Raw genomic sequence first — 18608 nt, 5'->3', positions numbered from 1 at the left:
CAAAAGTCAGTAATTTACGCCTTTAAAATAGTGTCAAGAGTTCTCATTTAAAAATGTGGTCGCCACAAGTTTGACAAGATCTGTGGGCGTGTGGGTAAATCAGCCACGTGCCAACCCTTTTTTCAAATAATTATCTTTTAAATGCCAACCCTTTTTTCAAATAATTTAGTTTTAAAGTCAAGGTAAACTTGTGAAATTTAGTGCACACTCTAAAAAATAACAAGAACAAGAAAAATGCCACAGAAATAAGTTTATTATCTCGCCAAGTTGTTTAAAATGTGACTCCAGAGGATACACAGCTGGCTTTTAAAGTACCGGTAACACAGTCAACTGTACATCATAATTGGGCTGCTGCAGATCGACAAGATGTATTTTTTTTTTACTGCAAACTAACGCAGAAGGGAGCTGGATGAAAAAAAATCCAAAATGACATTACCTGAGAGAGGTGGAGTTTATGACATGACTGTTTCCCCATGATGAATATGGCAGTATTTATTCATTATTCACCATTTCTTTAGGCGTATTTTCTCTCACATGTGTTTGAGTTTAAATGGTTTCATGGTTTCTCTCACCCTTTTGTCCAATAACATGATTTTCATCAAAAAAGAAAAAAAAAACATACCTAAGTGATATAAGAATACAAGTGCCATTGAAAACCTGCCCACGGGAGATACAATACAAAAAGGAGGAGATGAAAGCAAGTGAATAAAAAGCCCTTTTCTGCTTCAATAACAGCATCTTCAATAGCTACGTCCAAACATAGTGTAGTACTGAGCTGGTGCCTTGCCGCAGACACACAGCTGACCGGGCTGCAGAGTCTTGAGTGGTGAGAAGGGGATGCACAGACTCTTGGCACCCATGGATGGCGCTCCTGGCTCCAGGTCCTGATCCCTGATACAAAAAAAAAAAAAAAAACTATTAGCACTCCTAAAAGGCAAAAGGAGGAGAGAGCGAGAGAACACGTTTACATACTTGGCAGTGGTTTTCTTGATCCAGTCTTCGCACTCCATGCCACCACAGAACGGGATTTGGACAATCTGCCATATGGAACGAGATGTGATTGATTAAGGAGGTTACATAAAATCTTTCCCCTCCCTCATTGCCCAAGGCCTGAATGTCGGCTGACTCTCAAGGCTCCCCAAACCACAGGATAAAGGCTGAGGCTCAGGAAAATCTTTAAAAGTGGTTTTCTCAGTCAATTTGAGTAACACGGGACTGAGTAAAAAACATAAGTACACATATTAAAAATGGGAACGTGTGTGCATGTTGTTAATAACTCGTGTGATTGAGGACAGGGACTCCCCCTCTGGACGGGGTGGTGCTTGCTCCTCACCTTGCCAGAGTCCAGTTCCTTCTGGAATTGCTCCATCGTGTCTGCAGCCACCAAGTGACTCTTCATGTCATTTGACGCTCTGTTAAAAAAAAAAAGACACAAATTGTATTGAGGATTTATGAACATCGGTTTATATGCTGCTCTGGGCCACCCTTGCCGTAACATGTGACATGTGAACCGCATTCTTTTCATCAATGTCCTGTTTTCTTTGGAATTCCGGCGAGGAGACTTCATTTGTTTGCATTTGCTTTTCTCACTTTTTTATGCAACTCCAACAGTAACCGACTATTGAGGCAAAGTCGGTTATTTGTCCCGTAGACTCAAAACATTTGCATTTGAAAAGTTTAATGATGAGATGAGAGATCAACATGTGTGTATTTCCATTTTCAGATAGTCTGGGTGTTTCATAATTGAAATGCATTCCCCCCCCCCCTCAATTTATTTTCAGCGCCTTCCGTAGTTCAGATCCTGCCTTTGTGCACTGCTTACACTAATACATGTGAGTTAACAGAGAGAGGTTGGTTCGGTCATGATATTTAGTGACATTTCCAGCTCCTCTAGCAACAATTAAAATTCAATTTTATTTTATTTTATTTTTAAATTCTAAGGCCCTTCTCAAATTATCACCAAACAGGCCAGCAAATACTGGTCGGTGTAGAAGCGAGTGAGTGTCAAAGTTCTACCAACGTACAAGTACAAGTAAATCTTACTTAGTGAACAAGAAGCTCTGAATGTCCTCCAACATGGCAGCCAGTTTCTTCTCCACCTCGGCCTCGGGGATGGTTACTTTCTCGCCGGTGTCTCTCCTCACAGCGACGCATTGGCGCTGCTGCATATCCTTCGGGCCCACTTCCAGACGGATGGGAACGCCCTGGCGGAACAAATCAAGGCATTCAGGGTTTTTTTTTTATACCCAATTTGCAATAAATGGGTTCTGTTCAAGTGGTGATTTTGTACCTTAAGCTCCCAGTGGTTGAACTTCCATCCTGGTGAGTAGTTGTCCCGAATGTCGCTCTTTACTCTGATGTCAGCGGCTAGCAGCCTGTTGAGGTAAATGTCGCACTGGTTCATCAGCGCGTCCTTTTCCTGCTCTGCCAGCGATGCCGTGATTCCGCATGGAATGATGACAACCTTAGCAACGGGGGAGAGGACATCGATTGAAAGCCAGGATTTTGAATTTGAAATCGCAGTTGAACAGTGTTGCAACATTGTAGATGTAACGTATCTGATGAGCTTTTAGAACAAACGCCTTCTAACATCTAAGTGACTTCAGTTGAAGATGAAGTACGGTGTAGCGCGTCTACCTGAAGGCAGGCCACTCTGGGTGGCAGCACCAGCCCCCTGTTATCTCCGTGCACCATGGTGAGGACGCCGATAGTCCTGGTGGTAAGGCCCCAAGAGTTTTGGAAGGCCAGCTGCTTTTCGCCAGGCTTCTTCGGGTCTTCGAACGTGATATCGAACATTCTCGAAAAGTTCTGACCGAGATGGTGGGATGTGGCGCCCTGTGCAAGCAGGCGGCAAACACAAAAGTTAGCAAGCCAATTCAGACGACGACCCAGCGAGCTCCCTTTGGGATGAACGTGTACCTGGATGGCTCGGCCACTGGCGGAGATGAAGGCCTCTACGGTGGTGGTGTAATCACCTCCTGCAAACTTCTCCTTCTCGGTTTTCTTGCCTTTCACCACCGGGATGGCCATTAGCTCCTCATACACTCTGGCGTACAGGTCCAGGATCTGAAGCACCTAACAAAGCCAAGTGGAAAACAGTCCAAGGTGATGCTATCTGTTCAGACGATGAACGAAAGAATACCACCAAAATCTACTCTTTAAGGATAATTTAAATAACTTATCAAGTGCAACGCTCATGTAAAATATCTGTTAACAGTTTTTTCCATGTACTGTACGTCATTACCGTATTTTCACGACCATATGGCGCACCGTATTAAAAGGTGCAGTGGCAGTTACGGGTGCTACTTCTGTATCTAACACATACACAAGAAAATTTAAGACTTTTGGTCATCAAAATACGGCCCGGCGCGTCATTTTGCTGCGCGAAAGTCCCGGTAAATACTTTTTTTGTGGCTACTTTGCGGTTAATAAAGGATGGAATACAGAAAGGGAGGAACGCTGTTCAGAATGGTGGGTCCATTCGAAAAACACCCCCAAAAAATACATTCAAATTAACCAATAAAAATATACAAACTGCCTCGCGTGACGGGAATAATTTCTGAAAGCACCTCCCAGGGCAGATCTACAAGCCAAGCCTGGTTACCTCTTTAGCGGCTTCCTCTTTGGTAGCAAAGGCGGTGTGGCCTTCCTGCCACAAGAACTCCCGAGTCCTCAGGAAAGGCTGGGGGTGTTTGAACTCCCATCTCTGAAAGATGACAGAAGGGTCAAGGTGTGAGATTTCACACCGCCTAACTTCAATAGACCGAGAGTAGAGCATTGGAAATTTGTCGACTGACCACTACGTTACACCACTGGTTGAGCTTGATTGGCAGATCTCGATGGGACTGGACCCATTTGGCATAGGCTGGATACATCACTGAAACACAAAAGCATGTCATTATTATTATTTCATAGGTACTGTTGGAAAAAAAAGTACACTGGTAGGCGTGCGGGAAAAAAAGACGACAATTTTAGCCAAATAGATATCTGAAAAAGCCACGCGAGGGGAGAAAAACACAAAACTAGCGATTTAAGCAGATAGTTTTTGTGTGTGTGCGTGCCTCAAACCCAAGTTATTTTTGGCTCAGCTTTCAAATAATCAACTGCTCCTTAAATTTCTTCAGCTTTGTGTAAACTTTAGTCAGTGCAGGCAGTGTGTTGCAGTAAAGATGGCTAGCGTTACTTATTGACATAAATCTACACTAAAACACTTAAAATTCTGGAAATGTTTGACATTGGCGGAAAAGTGAGCTAAATGGAGCGAAATGGCATGTATACAGAAAAATGTGTACAGTGCACTCCGCTTAATAGAACACCGGTTAATAGAGTAATCCGCTTAATAGAGCAAAAGGCTCTGGAACGGATTTGCCTAATGCAATTTCCTATAAAGATACTCCGCTTAGTAGAACAGATCTCCGCTTAATAGAACAGGCCGTAAGCAATGAACATTGTAAACTAGTGGTTTTCGAAGTGTAGCTATCGCGATACTGTACCACTATCGCGAGAAAACGCGGTAGTTCTAGCCGTATACAGTAGCAGGTAGCACGCGTCACTCCACACATAGACACACGCACGTCACAATGGCTTCAACTTCATTCAAGAGACGAGGGCTATCACCTGCGGATAAGAAGGACATACTCAGACGATACGATGCATTGCCGGATTCTCAGAAGGTACGCCCGCGGTTTCCAGGACTTCCCTCTTATCCAGCGCATTGAGAGGGAAGTTAACCGCAAAATTACGGACTCCTGTTTCCAGACAAAAGTAACGAAATTTTTCTCGTGATTTGAGATGTTTGACTGAAGTTGATTAAAGTTGTTGTTTTGTTGTTTGATTAAAGATATGGACGTCCACAGTCGAAATGTCTCTTCTAACTCGTCAGCAGGGGTTTTTCTGCGTGCATAACTTGGTCGTCGACGTGTCTGAAGGTGTACCTAATACCTAATAAAGTACCTAATAAAGTGTCTCCGGGTAAGAGAAACTCCTCTTAGTAGAACAGAAGCGCTTCGGCCCAATGGTGTTCTATTAAGCGGAGTGCACTGTATTATTAATGGATGTCTGCCTGACCTGTCTCGCTGGTGGGTCTGACGGCAATGGGTTCTGCCAGCTCCGTCTTCCCTGAGCGCGTCACCCAGGCAACCTGCAAAAAACAAGGCAATTAATTGACAACAATGCCCGAGTTGGTCATCGATGCGGACGCTTCTGATTCTATCGTCGTGTTCGTTTACCTCTGGAGCAAAGTCCTCAATGTGCGTCTTCTCTTTCTCCAGGGCCGCCTGTGAGACGAACATGGGGAAGTAGCAGTTCTCCACACCCAGCTTCTTGATTTCACGGTCAAAGAAGTCCTTGATGGCCTCCCAGATGGCAAAGGACCACGGGCGTAGCACATAGCAACCGCTCACGTCGTAGTATTCAATCATCTCCGCCTTGGTGATCACCTGGTTGAGGAAAATTTACACACGGGCATTGAATGCCATTAGAACTACGTTGCTAAATGTGTACCTAACGCTGCGGGTCAGTGAACATATTAGAATGTACCTGAGAGTACCAGTCTGCCAGGTTCTCCTCTTTCTTAGCTTCTAGTCCCAAACTGAAAAAGAATGAAGGCAGATTTAAATTAGAAGGGGTAAGGGGAAAAAAAAAAAATCAATAAATTTTAAAAAATATGTTTTTTTCCGAGAGCCAATTTTGAGGACTGCTTTCCGCTACATGAAAGTATTATATGATTTAAACGAGACATGTCAGTCACCTCCTTACATATTTTAATACATGTCCACAGTGTCTTCACCCATTCTTTTTGTCAAAATACCCCAAGAAACAAGAATTTTGCTGAATGACCAAGTCCTGTTTTTTTTTTTTTTTTGCCTTGCTGAACTGAACCTGTTTTAAGGGGGCGCTGCAGTCCGAATGCAAATGAGCCAACGCTCACGTCGCCCCTCCCTACTGCATTGAGTTTGGCTTTCGGAAGCCCAGGTTCTGAAGAAAAAAAAAAGTGAGCACCCATAAACTTGTGCTCATTGGCCACATTTGCTTTTTAAAACATTTTAAATGAGGCTAAATTCATTCATCTTCCGAGCCGCTTGATCCTCACTAGGGTCGCGGGGGGGTGCTGGAGCCTATCCCAGCTGTCTTCGGGCAGTAGGCGGGGGACACCCTGAATCGGTTGCCAGCCAATCGCAGGGCACACAGAAACGAACAGCCATTCGCTCTCACACTCATACCTCGGGACAATTTAGAGTGTTCAATCAGCCTGCCACGCATGTTTTTTGGAATGTGGGTGGAAACCGGAGCACCCGGAGAAAATCCACGAAGGCCCGGGGAGAACATGCAAACTCCACACAGGGAGGCCGGAGCTGGAATCGAACCCGGCACCTCTGCACTGTGAAGCCGACGTGCTAACCACTGGACTACTAAAACCATTCTTTTTTATTAACTAATTATTTAATAAGACAAAACATAATAACAAAAACATAACACAAAATAATATGTTATTATTTATAATCAATTAATTAATTTTAAATGAAAAAATATATACAACTGAAGCTATAATTTAGTCAACTAATTTTAGGAAGAGAAAAAAAAAATATTACAGGACAGTTGGCAAAATAAACGCTTTGTGGGCCGGATTGGAGGACGGAACGGCAATACATTGGCAACCCCTCGCCTGTCCCCTGTACAGGCTCGAAGCTCTCACCGCGTTTGCTTCTTGGGTCCTTGACCGTCTCCCGCTCCTCCAGCTCCTCCGGCCGGCTCCTTCCCTTGACTTGCCTTGTCTCCTTTCCCCTTCTTAGCTCCTCCGGCAGCTCCTCCTCCTCCTCCCTGTTTCTCAGACTTGTTCTCCCTCTCCTTGCGGTTCTTGTCCTCACCGCCGGCTGCAGCCACCGGTTTGTACTCCTGCCCTGTGAGCGTTTTGTATTTGCTCTTCAGATCCAGCAATGTCTTCACGGCTTCGTCCACTCGATCCTGAAACAGACAACGTCCGTGATCTGTGGCTTTCTTCACAAAAGGCTTCCCATTTTAACAAGATCAAGAATTTCTGTTAAGAGGCTTACTTTCACACCCTTTGGGCTCACCTTGGAGGCCTTTTCGGCCTTCAGTGTCCTGACCAATTCTCCCTGCTGAGCCACCTTCTCAAAAAGGCCAGCGGCAGACGCAACGTCGCTCTGAAGAGGAGTCGGGGCTTTCTGGGCCGGCGCCGCCCCAGGTTTGTACTCCTCACCGGTGGCCTGCTTGTACTCGGCCTTCAGGGCAAGCAGCTGCTTGACCGCATCGTCCACTTGGTCCTAAATGAGTAGAGAAAATACCGAATCATGGGACTGTTGAGTGGAAGGTGGATTAGGTCCCTTTAAAAACTTGCATTTGGCTTGAAACCCAAAATCTAAACCGAAAAGCTTGTATGAAACATGAACCCTTAAATCCTAACTGAAGCCAAAACTCAGCTTTGAATCTCTCATTTGAAACCGTAATTTAGGATTAAATACTAACCGTGGCAAAGAACCCTACATGACATTTGGAACTCAGAAAAAAAACCTGAAATGTCACTTTTACACTCATTTTAACAATCATGTGTATACCTTGGGTGCTTTTTGCGACTTGAGTTTCCGCACGAGCTCTCCCTGCCGTGCGACACGCTCGTACAAGACGGATGAAGCGGAAGAAGAGGAAGAGGAGGAGGAGGAGGAGGAAGAGGAGCGGGAGGAGGAAGAAGCGGCCGCAGCTGATGAAGGAGCGGTGGAAGCAGTCGCCAAGATCATCCCGGGTTTGTAATCCTGACCCGTCAACTTTTTAAACTCGGCCTTGAGCGTCAGGAGCTGCTTGACCGCCTCGTCGATCCGGTCCTGGTACCATCAATACATTAGCTTGCGACGGAAGAACTACATGTGAAAGCCACGCGAGTGATGATGCTGGGACGACGGTTAGCGAGACGACATGATACGTCAGCGGCCAAAGATGAGACACAAGTGGCAGCGGGAGGATTAATTTGACGGACAGATGAGGAACGGACAGATGAGCTAAAGGGATGGATGGGCGTCTCATGTAAATGAGGCGGAACCTCCCAAATCGGACGGGCAAAAAGTGGTACAATTTGTGGAGTTTAATGACCATTTTCTCAATCAACAAAAAGAAAAATCCTCTCACATCAGACAAAAGGGCGCTGAACCATCATTGGATGAGACTTTAGCTCGGTGAGCTTCTATAGTGGGGGTGGGTAGAAATGAATGGAACAAATATCACAGATAATGTACTTCTAATCACACAGTCAAAGATTTCATGATGACGTCAACTTTCATGTTTTGAAATGAGAGCAAGTTGAAAACTCAACGTGTTCTTTTTTTGGACGGTTTCGCCGTTCAAAACATTGTGGCCACTTACCTTCGGTGCCTGCTCTGCCTTCAGTTTCCTGACAAGCTCGCCCTGCTGAGATACGCGCGTATACGGGCAGAGGGCGGAGTCTCCTGACGAGGAAACTGGAGCTGGGACGACGGAGGCAGGAGGAGACATACCCGGTTTGTAGTCCATTCCTGTCTGCTCCTTAAATTGAGCCTAGAAAAAAAAAGGAAGGACGAGACTCATTGTATCATCGTGAATAAGATTTTATGATTTTCTGTAGGCAGCTGAACATTAACCCATGGGTCCTTCAAATTAAAAAAACCCTAAGTTACGTGTTTTACAATTTTTGTAATGATGTATTTTGTGTTATACAAACATTCTTTTTTTTTCAAACACTCAAAATGTTCAGAGGCATCTGTGCTATCCATACATATATAGTTTTTATTAGTTCTTTGGGATTTTTTATTCTTTATTTTTTGCAAAAGGAAAAAAAAAATGTGTCTGGAGGTCCCAACCAAGCCCTACTAACAATCCCAACCGGACGTGTTCATGTAAAATGCATTGGTTTGAAGCCTCCTGCAAAAAGGCAAACTCATTTGCGATCATTTGGCGCCACCTAAAAGTTGCACAATTGGAATGACCTCAACCCAACAATGTGGCATGCATACGTCTGTCCAAGCGAAAACAAAGCGATTGACGTAAAAATCGCGTGAAATGCATGTTTACACATTAGGTTCACGATGCATTCAAAAATATGAATTATAATGGGTCTCTATGGTGCAAAATATGTAAATTGTGAAGATTACGGGATCAAAACCTTTTTTATTATTGCTGCAATGCCTGAGAATTATCAGCCGGTGACGCCATGAAATTTAGGCCATTTTAGAACCCCCCCATACGTTTCAGCTCTCTCGTGTTTTTCCGAATGCCTTTGCCTTTGATTCAAAGACATAATTTTACATTTATCGCAAGCGGTGGACTACGAGGGTTAAGAAAACTGTTCGCCCCTATTCACTCCTACACTTTACACCAGGGGTGTCCAAACTTTTTGCCAAGGGGGCCAGATTTTATGTGGTAAAATGTCGGGGGGCCGACCTTGGCTGACATTCTTAACATTGAACAACAATATTGTTCAACAAATTTTAGTAAGCCAGTCTGTTTCACATTTCCATTTTTATTTTAATTTCAACAATCTTAAGAATTTCTTTTGGTTCATTTGAAACAGGAATTTGAAATATGACATATCAGTCAATATAAACACGGAGTGATGTCTTGTTAACTCGTGAGTGATGCCCTCTAGTGTCTAAATGCTATTACTCATTTAGTGAATGCTGTTACTCATTTAGCCACTAGAGGGAAGCAGTACTCTATGAAACATCACTCACCAGTCTACGAGACCTCCGTCAATGCAACACGTGTTCCATGGCGCCCAACCTGCGGGCCAGACGGCACTGATTTTATGACGGGGGCCGAGGGCCGGATGAAATTCGACCGCGGGCCGGATTTGGCCCGCGGGCCGGACTTTGGACATGCCTGCTTTACACATTTGCAAATGTTTGCTATTCTCCTTGGGACCTGGTTCTTAAGGCACAAGAATAGCGAAGGTTCACTCTATGATGAAAGCTTTACCTTCAGGGTAAGAAGTTGCTTCACCGCCTTGTCCACTTCCTCTTTGGGCGCTTTGGCCGTCTTCAGCTGGCGGACAGCTTCACCCTGAGCGACGATGCTCGAGAAGAGCTCGCCAACTTTGACAGAGGAGGCGGCTGCAGGGGCAGCAGCGGCAGGGGCAGCTGGCGACGCTTTGGCAGAAGCCTTCTAAGAAGAAAGGTCAGGACCCAACGTTTGTTAAACCCGAAGGGTCGAATGGAAAAACGAGAACAAAAGGGGATGCTCACCGTGTTGGCGGGTGCCTGGCTCTTGCCCTTATCCTTGTCCTTGTCTTTGGACCCGGCAGTGGGCATCTCCTTGACATGACCGTCAGGAATGTAGATGAGGACGCATGGACTCTCCTTGCAACTGTTAGGACTGCAGAAGAAAGTCACGATTGTCGACTACTTTGGGATTTTACTGTAAAACCTGAAGGGATATTGTCATTTTTTTTCCTTGATTTTTTTTCACAACATTTTTTATTTGGATAATTTTGAAAATAGGTTGAATTTTCATGCACAGTTAGTAACTTTAGAAAAAAAAATTTATACAATTGACTGTGCTTGACTTCTACAAATCTAGCCAGGCATGTTAATTTGGCCAGTCTCCCTTTAAAATCAGCTTCCCGCTTACCTGACTGGCTCGTAGGGCTGGTCACAGATGTAGAACCCCCGCCTCTGGAGTTGAATGATGTCCCCTTTCTTCAGAGACTTCAGACAGGGGTCGCCGAGCATTTTCTCCTCAATCTTAAGACATCCACGCAGTCATGTTCATATGAAGTCCACTATAGAGCCCACATCCGCTCCGATCATTCGACCCAACGGTCACCTTGCTGTCTTTGTTAATGTAATCCTTGAAGTTGTCGTCTTTGGTGATGACCGCTTTGGTGATGAGGGGCTGGTAGTTGACGCAGATGGTGGGCAGTAGAGGGGCGCCGGCGCATTCCGTTAGCCAGGTGATCTTAGTGGTCTTCTTATAGTCTTTGTTGTCCAGGTCTAGCCGCGCCTCCATGGACTGGATCTTGCCGTCAGCCCCTCTGAGTAGAAGGGGAGGCGAGGGGGGAATCCATGAGCATAATTCCCACTTAAACAGGGACTCATGCCCTAAGAAAACCATCTGGTACTTGAACAAATAAGCAATGCACCTCCTTTGTGCGCTTGGTGGCTCGAATCACATCAACCAAGTCCAATTATTTATGATTTGTGTTTCGAGCCCAAATTTGAGCTTCAGATATTTTCGCCGCCGCTTGACTCAGAACAAAAATGGTGCACAATGGACTTGACGTACAGTACAAGTAAACCGGAGCCACAAACGTAGCCAAGCTAACACTGCTCTGCACGTACGTACACGATCCAGTATGAGACGACCAATTAAGGTGCGTACTTGTTGATCTTGGTGATGATGAGGTTGCCCCAGTTAATGAAGGTGACCACCTCACCCTCCGTCAACGTCTCGGCATCCGCTCCTTCTACCAACACTCGGGGTCCGTACCACACCTGCTTCATGCCCACCTCGGCGTTCTATGAGAAACAATGAGACTCAGCCACGGCACACATGGGCGTGCCCACGTGTGTGTGTGTGTGTGTGAGTGTGTGTAAAACAACTGCACACCTTCGGATGTTTGGCCACTTCTTTCACTTCCTCCGCAGCCTCTGGGACAGAAACGGGAACCGCGTACGAGCTGGAGAGAGCCGTGTATCTGGGCGCCACTGGGTCAATCACCTATCACATCCACACAATGATTTTGAAGCGTTAAACATCATAAAAGTCAAAATAAAAGAAAACAAATAAATAAATGATCCTTAAGGAAACATATTAGAGGGCAGTGGGGGGAGGGCAACAGACGTAATGAGTGAATCACTGCGCCATGCTGGTTTAAAAACAAATAAACACACAAAAAAAACAACAACAATAATAGCTGCTTGTTCAGTCCACAATCCATTTTAGCAACTTAATTCGTTCCAAGCTCTTTCAAAAGCACGAGGTCGCCTTCTTGCATCTCACCCGCGGTAAACGGCGGCTAAGCACTAAAACAGAATGACGGAAGGAGGGTGTCGGGTGGGGGGAGGATGTGGCAGAGAGGAGGAGGAGTACCGGTACCTTCACGCAGCTAAGAGGCAGCTTGGAAACACATAAGAGTGAGGAGATGCCGTCACATATGCGCACACAAGTACAGTTGGGAAAAAGGTAGTGCAAACTCCAAAGTTAAACCCTCCCAAAAGTAGGACAATGTCATTCTCGAGCTTTAACCATCCTCATCCAAAACAACGGTGGAAAACTTTCATGCACAATGGCCAGATTTGAATTTTCAGACAGACAGCTCATTCACATCATAGATGAAGTTACAACATGCATGTAACATATCAAAAACGGCATCTTTGAAAATAATCATGCTCTTTTGTTATCATTTATTTTTAATTTAATAGCTCATTGAGGAGCTCAATCAACCGTCTCTCGTGATTTCCGCTTCATTATTTTTTATAAACGTGTAGTTACTTTTGCTTAAGTGCTACTTACACTAGCTGAAAAACACAACAGTTTACTGCACCCCTTGAGTAGGCCATTACTTCAACATACTGGATCTACGTGTGAAGCAGCCAGCCAAGAAAAAAAAACATGTAGCAAACAAATGAGAGGTGTGGATGGGGTGGTAGTGGGGGGTAAATGTGAGAAACGAGAGGGTAAGTCTTGTTGGATGCGAGGGGAGAAAAGGTCCTCGCGTTATTGAGTTAAGGGGTTGGGGTGTTTATGAAGGGATGAAGCCATAACTAGCTTTGTGACGAAGAGTTTCAACATGAGCCCCCCCCCATTTACTCTGGTTTGACAACTTGAAATAAAAGCACCGTGTGCCGTTTCCAGTTTTCTCTCATTCTTGATGTCATGGCGCAAGACAAGAAGGGAAGCCGTACCTTCTTATTAAACGCCCAGATCTTGTCCCACTCCATGTTCACCACTGACCTGGATCCACCCTGCAAATGAAAAGAGATGCTTAGTGTCCAGTTAGAAATATGACAAGTCAATGCATTTTCCTACCTTTTAAAAAAAATAATGCTATTTCTTATTTATCTCATTGCATTTGAGTGGACATGTTTTACACGTCTTGTATGTGTTACTAGACAACAAGAGTGGAAAAGCATCAACAGACATTTAATCCAACATGTTTAAACTGACGTTTAGGATTGTTTGGCCTTGGTCAAAGTTGCCACAAGATGCAACAAGGGGTCAGTCTAAATCGGAAAATGGTACAGTTTTGTGTCAGGGAAGTATGTTGAAGTGATACAAAGCGTATCTGTCAGTGGAGATGTATGTCAGGGAGGAGCTAGCTTTAAACCGTCTTGTTAGTGGAAGTCACGAAAAGTCTTTGCCTTATGTGTGTGTACATACGTCTGGTGCATGTTTACAAAATCAAATAATCTGTTAGCCGCATTTAAGGTTAATATCGAAACGTGCATCTGAAATTACATTAAAGTCAAGTCAACTTAAATTAAAATATAATAATTATATATGTATATATAATTAATATATAAAATATATTTAAATTATATAAAATATAATTTATTTAATTTTAATTAATTAATTGTAATTAATTTATTTATAAAAAATATAAAATATAAATTAATAAATTAAATTAAAGGGGAAATTATTGCTCTGGACAAGTCTAAACATTTTATGTGGGGGCGTCAATTGCTTATGCGAATCGCGGCACGGCTTCGTCTCGAAACCCATAAATGACCAATTCGGCCATTAATGTATTTGGCCAGATTGAGGCTTTTAAGGAGAACAGCGCCTATGGAATGAACATACCTGCGCTGCTATGAACTGTTTCAGGCCCTCCACGGTCATGCCTCTCCTCAGCACTCCTCTGACTGTGGGGAAGCGGGGGTCATCCCTGAGGAAGAGTCGCCCTGACATTAACTTGTGCAATCTCCAAGGCAGAGTTGGGAAAGAAGCCCAACCTCACCATCCATCAACGTATCCCTCCTCCACAAACCACGTGAGCTTGCGCTTGGACAGCACCGTGTTGTTAAGGTTGAGGCGGGAATACTCCCAGATGTACGGCTTCCTGAGGCGCAGCGCGTCGATGAACCAATAGTACTGCTCGTCGCGATCGTGGTATTCGGTGGTCCTCAGGGCGTGCGTCACGTTCTCTCTGCTGTCCACGATAGGGCAGGCGAAGTCGTATGTCGGATAGACTCTGGAAGAGAACGAAGGCAAGGTCATCCGGCTGGAAATATTACCACGCATACAACTGAAAAACAGTTTTTTTTAGTACTTGTGGGTGTTTCCCGTGCGAGGGTGGGGGGCGTTCTTGCAGCGGTACACCGTGGGGTCTCGCATGCAACCGTTGTTGGAGTTCATGTCAATCTTGGCTCTCATACAGCACATCTGACCACGCTCTGTGCCGGCTTTCATCTCCGCCCACAGCTTCATGTTCTGATCCAAAGCTGGAAAAAAAACCAGTCCTATTTTAGTGGCACTGCCTCTTTTCTTGATAATATATATTTTAGTTCCAATAAACAATATAAAAATGTATTTTTTAATTAAGATAAAAAACGTTTTCAAATGCACGTGAGACTTCAATATTTTTCCTGAACGTATTCCGGACCGGTGATTAATAAATAAATACATAGCCTGGCAGCTTGCCTGGAAGCGACTGCTTGCTATGGATGGACGAATGGAAATACAATCACAGATGCAGAATTCATGGGTGGCAAAAAAAAAGTGCAAAAGGAGTGTTGTGTTTGATACGCACTGTTATTCCTGCACTTGGACTCTGTACGTTGCTCCCGCTCCAGCTTCATTTGCTCAGGAGGCGTATCGTCTATGTAGGCTTTGCCCTCCGCCATCAGCTGCTCAGCCAGCTGCATGATGTCATTGAAGTGGTCGCTGGTATAGGTGAACTGGTCCGGTTGGATCTGCAGCATGGCCACGTCCTCCAGGATCACCTAAGGGGGATGCAGAGTTATGTCACACACTGTCAGAACGGGACACTGGTCAATTCTCACCTTTTCAAAGTCCTCCTTCTCCTTCTCCGGGTTGGTGTCGTCAAAGCGCATGATAAGCTGGCCCTTAAAGGTGACCTGGTAGTGCTGGTTGAGCAAAGCGGCCTTAGCGTGGCCGATGTGCAAATACCTGAAAGCAAAGACAAAATGTGAACATTTGATGACAACATTTTGCATTTTGCATGCCGGGGGCGAGTCTCACCCGCTAGCTTCGGGAGGGAATCGAACAACCACCTTGCCCATCTCCGCTTGAGGCAAGTCCACAAACTTTCCAACGTCGGCCTTCTTTTCCTTCCCCTCCGACTGACGAGCATATGAGAAATCCATCACAAAAGAATGAATAAAAACGAAATAAAATCCATAATTGTTGAAAAATCTAAAAACTGTATTGAAAAAAAAAAGTGAATATGTAATTCTGCGCATGCCGAACCGAGAGTATGTGTGGGTCGATTATATTTCATGACAATGAGACGAACATTCATTTCTGACTTACATAATTCATTATGGAAAAAAAAACCCACTAAGGAGCATATGGCACCTATTTCCAATGTATGGCTTACATTGGACTTGGTTGGTGGAGCTTTCTTGCTGGTGTATTTGTTGTCCAAGGCAGTGAAGGGGACCTGAGAACTCAGGAAGGAGAACCAGCGATTGACGTGGCTCAAGTCTTTGCCCTTGTTGGGCCAGTCACAGTGACCTTCAGAAGACAAACCATAACAATTTACAATACATTTAAAAAAATGAACTCATCACGACTGTGTGTGTGTGTGTTTTTTTAAGGCGCTCACCTTTGAGGGCGGCCCAAACGGACACGTCTGCCAGGGTGAGGGTGTGGCCCACCAGGAAGGTTCTTAGAGACAGGGCCTTGTTCAGCTCAGTCAGAGACGCACCCAAATCGGGCTGGCCGCAAAGACGCCGACTGCTGAATTCCAGCCAGTGATCCACCTGCAAATGCCAAACGCAACGTTTCATGAAGCCACAGGAAAAATCGAAAGATGCGTTTAAGTCTAAATTTTAACACACAAAATGGGGGTTTCCCAGTGTGCAGGAACATATGGTGTTGCATTATATTGGAGCATACTCTGTTTTACATTGTATTACTGAACTTGCATGAAATCTGGTTGTTTAAATTAAATTTATGCTCAAACATATTTGCTCCCAGTATTTCAATTCCCCAATGAAGAGCCAAATTATTATTATTAGCCATAATTCTTGTTAATTTCCACGGCAAGATTTCAACTTTGATAATTGACAGAATTTTGCAAGCAATCACACACCTCAGTCTGCTCCATCAGGTTGGCTCCATAGAGGCCCAAAGCCGGTGCCACTCGCGCCAAGTATCGGCTGATGGAGTTCGCATCACTGAATTGGATGGCACTGCAGAGACGACAAGAAACGACTTTTAAACTCTTACATGGAAAGTGCCGGTTACAGAGATTGTCGCGCTTACTCAGAGATGTGAAGGCGGGTGTCCTTGCCTTCCTCCACTGACAGCTGTACGCTTCCTTTCACATGCTCGGCGGTCAGGAGGGCTCCTGAAGAGACAGTATAATCTCAATAAGAAACAACCAATGATTCTCCTCAGGCACTCTTGGCAATGAGAATGTGAGAAGTGGTGGCAAGGAATACTTTAAAATGTGTGTTTTGATCAGGTTAAGTGCGTTTTTCAGGATGAAGGAGGTGTTAAATCATTTAAAATCGTCTCTCTATATCAAAAGTGGGTCTGTAATGTACCCCCCCCACACACACACACACACACTAAACAATGTTTGACTGTAGTCTTGCGCATTGATGGCGCAGTGGCTTTGCATGACACTTGCTGGTTTACATTGGAGTGTTTTAGATATAAAACAACTTACCAGTATTTTTCCTATAATAATAATAATTTGTTATTTATAATTATGACGTCACCACTGCGTTTTCTGAGTTTAGTAAAAGACGCGTCTTTGGCACTTTCACCGCCTTATGCGTCCATCAACCCAAATGTTGTGGTCTTGCATCAGCATGTAATACTTACTCAGCTCCGTGTCGCTGTTTAGCCGCTTTTAAAAGCTGAGACGACGCGTTTCAAGTTAAGGGCTCTTAATGGTCTTCTTAATTGACCGTATATAATTTTTTTTGTAATTTAGTGCAATTGAACATGTTTCCGGTAATTTCGTGGAACCCATCAATTCAATTGTTTACTCTCCGAGTTAATTTACAGGCTGATGCAACACAAGTGAAACATTCACGTTAAAATTATTTTTTCGAATGGAAAAACAACGTGCGTAGGTTTAACCATAATTTAAGTCGAACATTTAAGGTTTTCGGTCAAAATTAGCGATAATTATTCATTCAACGGTTTTGTCGCTTAAGTTTTGGGTGCCACGACTACAGGATCATTATCTGGTTGACGTACACGCCCCATTCAAGGATGCTAAAGCACATAAGCGACTTCAATTCATACCAAGAACGGCGTTATAGTTGTGTTCATTCATTTTGTTGACGTAATAGTGTTTGCAGAGGCAGCGCACACTATTCCATTACAAATCGTGATGATTTTACCATTGTTTTTATTTCCAAAGATGGTGCAATAGCTTTCCAAACAGCTGACGCGAGTCCCCCCCCCCAAAAAAAAACAAATAATATAAATAAATATATCCGAGTACAAAAGAGGCTAAATGGCCACTAATGAGTTTGTGTTTTGATCTCACTGATGGACACGTAACCGTGCTAATAGCAAGTTAGCAGCCTCGCCAACGGTTACTGGTACCAATTATTCATTAAAAATTCAACGAAAGTTGCAACTCACCTAAAGGCGGGTTGCTAGTGTTGATGATCAGGTTTAACGCCATGGTGTGCGATAATAGCCTTTTCTCCGTGTACGAAAAGAGCCTCCGACTATCAAAACTGATGACAGTTAATGTCAACCCGACGAGCTCGCCACACTCTACCGCAAGAGGAGCGTGGAAACGACGAGCGTGCTTCTTCGTGCATTAGTGTGACTACCACATGGCTCACTACTGCCATTTGGCGGTAGAAGGTGATTTGTAGGTACTCCTGAAGTGACAAACTGTTGGCAAAGTGAGCTTTGAGTCAAGTCAAGTCAACTTTATTGTCAAATGTGATACATGTGCAACATACAGCACAGATGAAATTACATTCCTCAGGAGAGAGAGGAGCCGCTGCGGGTGCCCGCGCCGCCATCAAAGATTATCATTCAACAGACATTTGATTAATTTGACGGGTTTTGCCCTGAAATTTTTTTGTCTAGGTATATTAATATGTTAAATTAATTGATCTATTCAAACAGCAGTACAGTAGAGCAGTGGCAGTTGGTATCATATTCGCCTTACAGTTCTGAGGGTCGGGCTTCAAATCCAGGTCTGGACCTCTTGAATGAAGTTTGCATCATCTGTGTTTAAGTGGGGTCCTTCCAGGTTCTCCAAGGTGCTCCCACGTTCCAAAAACATGCATGGCAGGCTCATTGTAGACTAAATCGACCCTAATAAGAATATTCCACAAAAAGTGAATGGATTGATATGATTAATTGGTTATTTCCCAATGAATATTACGCGGTGTTAGAATGGAAATTATTCAGAAATATAAAAATTAAAATACAAAATCGATTTTGGTCGAGAATTACAC

At 44.1% G+C, this 18608-nt stretch overlaps 1 protein-coding gene across 5 annotated transcripts; it reads right to left on the bottom strand.

The window, feature by feature from the left end:
• Positions 1-235: 235 nt before the first annotated feature.
• eprs1 (glutamyl-prolyl-tRNA synthetase 1) lies at positions 236-17949 on the bottom strand. Of its 5 annotated transcripts, none has more exons than XM_052062420.1 (35): positions 17773-17949; positions 16432-16516; positions 16259-16358; positions 15770-15926; positions 15542-15678; positions 15184-15284; positions 14985-15111; positions 14732-14924; positions 14252-14423; positions 13940-14173; positions 13783-13867; positions 12888-12947; positions 12079-12099; positions 11590-11700; positions 11362-11498; positions 10807-11014; positions 10612-10724; positions 10227-10356; positions 9961-10146; positions 8374-8544; positions 7575-7838; positions 7074-7283; positions 6695-6963; positions 5539-5590; positions 5229-5438; positions 5068-5140; positions 3798-3877; positions 3605-3706; positions 2920-3075; positions 2638-2835; positions 2291-2464; positions 2044-2204; positions 1334-1412; positions 973-1037; positions 236-891 (listed from the first exon to the last, which is right to left on the bottom strand). In XM_052062420.1, exons 1-35 carry the CDS (start codon positions 17813-17815, stop codon positions 741-743), a joined length of 4815 nt encoding a protein of 1604 aa, XP_051918380.1. In that variant the 5' UTR covers positions 17816-17949; the 3' UTR covers positions 236-740. The 5 variants fall into 5 exon arrangements, with proteins under 5 accessions (XP_051918380.1, XP_051918381.1, XP_051918382.1 ...); XM_052062421.1 differs by having other exon boundaries at positions 9961-10143; XM_052062422.1 differs by lacking the exon at positions 12079-12099.
• Between the last annotated feature and the right edge of the window lie 659 nt (positions 17950-18608).

Source organism: Hippocampus zosterae, chromosome 4 (assembly GCF_025434085.1).
Source record: "Hippocampus zosterae strain Florida chromosome 4, ASM2543408v3, whole genome shotgun sequence".
Lineage (NCBI taxonomy): Eukaryota > Metazoa > Chordata > Actinopteri > Syngnathiformes > Syngnathidae > Hippocampus > Hippocampus zosterae.
The sequence above is the reverse complement of the archived record's forward strand: the minus strand, read 5'-3'. Positions and strand labels throughout refer to the sequence as shown.